Consider the following 5,056-nt stretch of genomic DNA (forward strand, 5'->3'; position numbering starts at 1 on the left):
CCTTCTAACTTTATATTTAAATTCACTTCTATGTAAAAACAACGAACCACATCATTAACTAAAAACATAAATATTAATAACCTACTTATAGTTATATATATGTATATATACACATAAACATACTTATTCTATGACGAAAGTTGTGCCCTATGTTTTCCATTTAACCTAATGTAATGTTGTTCTGAAACCTGTTTTAATAAAATTCAAAAGTTCTAAACACATTTGCCTTTCAAAATATAACCAAACTCAGTTGATCCAGGGCCCAAATTTTTTCTATGTAGTTTCATGGATCCTCGAAATAAAAGAGCAAGAGCAGGACCATATGCGTAGCATTATTATCTGTACAATACATTCTGTTTAAAAAAAATAACATAAAATGAGAGCTGCAAAAAAAACAAAAATAACAATAAAAATTGTAAAAACATTTTCATGTAACTTTTGGTGGGCTTTAGGAAAGAAAAACTATGATCACCCCCCATTTGGTACCGAAAAACGTAGGAACCATTATGCAAGTAGAGAGCAAAAAAAAAAAAAATTGGAAAAAAAAAAAAATTCAAAATTACACGGTCTGCTATTTTTAGCAGTGTTTTGATTAACTGTATACAAACTAACACAAAACACTAAACAGAGACAACATGTAAAACAAAGATAAACACATTTACATTTAACAACACAAATACTGTACATGAACAAAAACAAATACCTGTGGACAATAAAGTTAATAATATACCAAGGACACCAGTATTGTGAAGAGATGTTATTGAGTTTAAATATTGTTTTTTTAAATTGTTTGCAAACAATTATTTTACTATTGAGCTCATTGATTGTACCACGTGGTTTTAAAAACAATACAGTTATCCAGTTAATCAGGGTTATTTAGTGTAAGACACAAAGTCATCAGGTGCTGTGCTCCTTAAAACAAATCTACAACCTGTTGAAACAAAAATCAATTTTAAAATCACAGTATCTTCTTCATTTTACAGGGTAAATGGACAATCGTTCTTCCACTAGTACTCTGAAAAAGAAACATACATATAATTAATATACATAACATTACAAATAACATAGTACATATCCATTATACAGTGGTCATGGCCATATCTAGTTTTAATTCCATCACATTCCTTGTCATTAGAAAACAGGCATATTTGTGTTTGGTACACCCTGGGCAAACTGTGCTAAGTTGGCCATTAGCATTTGCATAGCAATGTGAGACCAACTGCTGTAAAGCCACAGTGGAATGTTCACCCAAGGCATAAAGGGTGGGGCAGTTGTCCCTTCTTTTCCTGTTTTACAGGGAGGTGTGTGAAATTCCCTTTTGGGCTCATTTTGGCTCTCTTTTTGATCTCCTGCACTATTGGAACCTGTGTCAATGTTATCAGAGGAGACAACAGTTTCAGGCTCTGGGGGAGGGCTTTGGTCAAGGAGATAATCATTTAGATTTTCCTGTGCATCCCCCTCTTGTCTCTGTATTGAATGTATTGGGTAAGTATCATGCTGATTGGCAGAAGTTCTGCAAAATCGAGCAATATGACCATACTTACCACAACTGTAACATTTCCGTGGAAATCTCCTGCTTTGGTTGTTTTTAGAAGCAACAGAAATATGTCTGTGGAATTCAAAAGACTCCTGAGACCAATCCCTAAGTGTATTTATAAAATTGTTGTATGAGGTGGCATACCTAAGGGCAGTTCTTGTGTTGTAATCAACATTACATTTATTTGCCATTGAGTAGAGGAAATTGGGCTCATCTGGCAACATATCAGGGCAGTTGAATACAACTTTATATAGGGAGAGATAATCAGTGCAAAATAACATTGGATCATCTCCTTTCCTATACCTTGCATTCTCCAATGCATTTGTACCTCTTATATCACGCCCACCCAAAATCCTTTGCAACTCTCTTAACCTTTCAGTGGTACTTCCCCAATTTTCATTGATATTGGACAATGTCCCAATGTGCTTACCAACCGGAGGCCTAAGTTCTGCAGCCAACTGATATGGGAGCCATGCTCTAAGCAAGGCACATGCATCTTTATTTCCAAGGTTATATTGTTTGACCACAGCTTCCAATTTATTGGAAAGGCTAGTAGGGGATAAATTAGTGTCAAACGTTCCCAATATCTGGGTCAAACTTATAACCTCTTGTATTTTCAGTGCTGCTGAGTTTGAATGAATATTATTATCAGTTGGCACATATGTATTATTGATCCGTTGTCTAGCACATTCTGATTGGGGGCTAAAGAGAGATGGACTAGGTAATGTTTGTGGTCTTATACCTTGTTCTCCATCTTTTATCTCTTGCTCAGTAACAGGGCAGACACTTACTGGGACATTTAGTTCATATCCAGCCTTGCTTTCTAAAGATATCACCTCTTGTTCTCTGAGCCTGCACCTCTCCTCACAATCCTTCAACTTTTCTTCTAACAAATCATTCTGTTTAGCTAACAGTTCTACCTTCTCCCTCAGTTCTTCTAATTCTGAAATATGCTCTTCTGAAATGCTAGCTGCTACAATAAGTGACTCACCAAACTTTTCCAAGTCTTCTCTAAACTGGACCTTCTCATTTCTCCACTGTTCTGCCTTATTCTCAGCAATAACTTTCATCTTTAATAATGCTAATATTTCATTGGCCATTTTAATTTTCTTTACCATTTTTGCAAGATGATTACCTTTTACTTTATTGTTGTAACTTTGACACTGTGTCAGTAGACTTTTAAACTGATGTGTCAAAGACTCATCTGCACATGAATTGTAATCAGCTGAAGCATATTTGTTTACATATCTTTCAACAAATTCCATGTTTACAACAAACAATACACACTACAAACAATTACTTACACAAACAAAACACTAAACTTCACAACAACAACAAACTATACCTTAGTTTCTACACAATAACTGACCTTACTACCTTACTTAAAGTGTTCCTTAACTTCTTTCCACTAAAAAAAAAAACAGAAACGTTTCTAATACAATAACTTCAGTTAAAATTAGATAAAAGAAACATATACATATCTGTGTTAGGCTCCAGGCTTTCTTTTCTGGTCAGACCTTTAACGCGTCAGTCTCAGGCTTCTCAAATCTTTTCAGCCAAGCAGATTCCTTTTCCTTAGGATGATGGGTTGGTTTAGTTGAAATCCTCAAATCTGGGGTGCCAATATGTTGGATCTGCTCTATTTTGAGGTGCCAGGCTAATGACTTGAGACAGACTGATCTTTAAATAAGTGGTATTTATTTACAAAGGAACTAAAAGGTATTACATAAAAAGGGAACTAACTAACATGGAGGGAGGTAGAAAGGGATAGGGAAGGATGCAATGGAAGGGAGTGGAAAGTGACTAACTAATAAAGTATTTACAATGCTCTTTATATACACATAAGGAAGACCATTCAAACAAACATACTACCCTGTTCCCAAAACAGCCACACCCAAAAGACAGTCCCAGCCAATCAGGTCGATGTTAGCTTTTCTTGAAGATGGTTCATCTCTTCTTAGATAGACAAGGGAGTGAAATCAAGTTAGGATGCACTGTGAAAGAAATCCCATAACCCAATGCTCCAGGTGTCCCTTTGTTGATCCAGCAGAGTGTCATTCCCTTGGGAACTCTTGCTATCCCTGCACCCACACCAGTATGTCCAGTTATTTGCATCTCTTTGATATGGACATTACTGTAGCTACAAGGATTGCTTTATGGCAGGATGACTGTTGTCCAGGCTTGCACCTTCACAGTTGCCATTGATGGAAAGGCAGATACCTGTTAACCCATTGCGTGTATGGGCTTATTGTTGAATATCCAAAATTCAGTACTACAGGGGTATTATGAATCTCAAAAAATTTCCTCTAAAAAAATTAGTTGAGATTTTATCATTCGGATTTTAATAAATAACCCCAGTAAAGTTCAGATAAACAGCATTGCACACTTTGGTCTTTTAAAAAGAAAAAACATTTATTTGTGAACCAACGTTGTGGTCCTCTCAGAGACTTGGTCAAAGACCTTGACTTTGACAAGGGTCTCAGAGTGGACCGAAACACTGGTTCACAAATACATTTTTTTTAAACATGTTTTACATATATTATAATACATATTATATACTATATATTATACATAATTTTAATATATTATTTAGGCAGTTTATTAATTGTACTGTTGTTGTGACACATAATTCCGAAGAAACCAAACAACACTTTTTCTTGCAGCACACCAGTTACTTTTTCTGTAGGGTGCTTTCACTTCCCAGGCAAACCATTCCAGTTTAGTGATGGGCGAATTTCTCCCGTTTTCGCGAAACGGTGTAATTTGTGAAAGTCAAAAATTGACGCCCGCGTCAATATTAGACGCGTCTGAAAAGTCGCTCGCATCAATTTTGACGCTGGCGTTAAAGTCAATGGGTGTCCGAATAGTGTTGATGCATGGTGATTTTGACGCGAGCGGACTCGCAGGCAAAATTTTTGGACGCAGGTGAATTTTCGATGGAGTTTCCGAATTTATTCACCGGCTGCAAAACGCAGAAATTCGCTGCGAATTCACTCATCACCCATCACTATTCCAGTTATATGCAAGGAAGAAGCACACCGCCATAGAATATGCCTTTAACTCATTTTATTGCAGAATAGATGTCTCTGTCCCAAACCAGTACATCCACAATGATATGCAGAAACCTCTGCATATTTAAAATATTACCAGCCAGTTTTCTTCTTTTATACACGGCCACCTTAGGGCAAAGTAAGGAAAGGCAATAATGACTAGTGTATCATGACAAAGTGTTTCAGAAATGATGAATTATACATACATTTCCTGTTCAAATGTTTAGTTCATTCCTCAGTGAAAATGCAATCATCAAAAATGCTAAAAAAAATAAACAAATATATCACTGATATACTAAACTAGGTTAAACACATCTCAGCTTTTGTTCCACTTGTGCAAGAAGATTTTCCTAAACTCAGACTTCCTGGCTTTACATCCTATGCATCCTTTCCAAATATTATGGCTGATGCCCAGTCACTGATTATAAATAGTTTTGTTTAGTGATGGGCGAATTTATTCGGCAGGTGC

The 5,056-nt window shown here is 36.1% G+C and overlaps 1 protein-coding gene across 1 annotated transcript; it reads right to left on the reverse strand.

Moving 5' to 3' along the window:
- Positions 1-776: 776 nt before the first annotated feature.
- On the reverse strand, positions 777-3,276 carry LOC121399820 (posterior protein-like). Its single transcript, XM_041581618.1, has one exon. It carries the CDS (start codon positions 2,800-2,802, stop codon positions 1,132-1,134), a length of 1,671 nt encoding a protein of 556 aa, XP_041437552.1. The 5' UTR covers positions 2,803-3,276; the 3' UTR covers positions 777-1,131.
- Positions 3,277-5,056: the final 1,780 nt, after the last annotated feature.

This window comes from Xenopus laevis, chromosome 2L (assembly GCF_017654675.1).
Source record: "Xenopus laevis strain J_2021 chromosome 2L, Xenopus_laevis_v10.1, whole genome shotgun sequence".
Taxonomy (NCBI): domain Eukaryota; kingdom Metazoa; phylum Chordata; class Amphibia; order Anura; family Pipidae; genus Xenopus; species Xenopus laevis.

What these genes read in the sequence shown, in the direction of transcription:
- LOC121399820 (XM_041581618.1), bottom strand. Translation starts at nt 2,802, where the DNA reads ATGGAATTTGTTGAAAGATATGTAAACAAATATGCTTCAGCTGATTAC.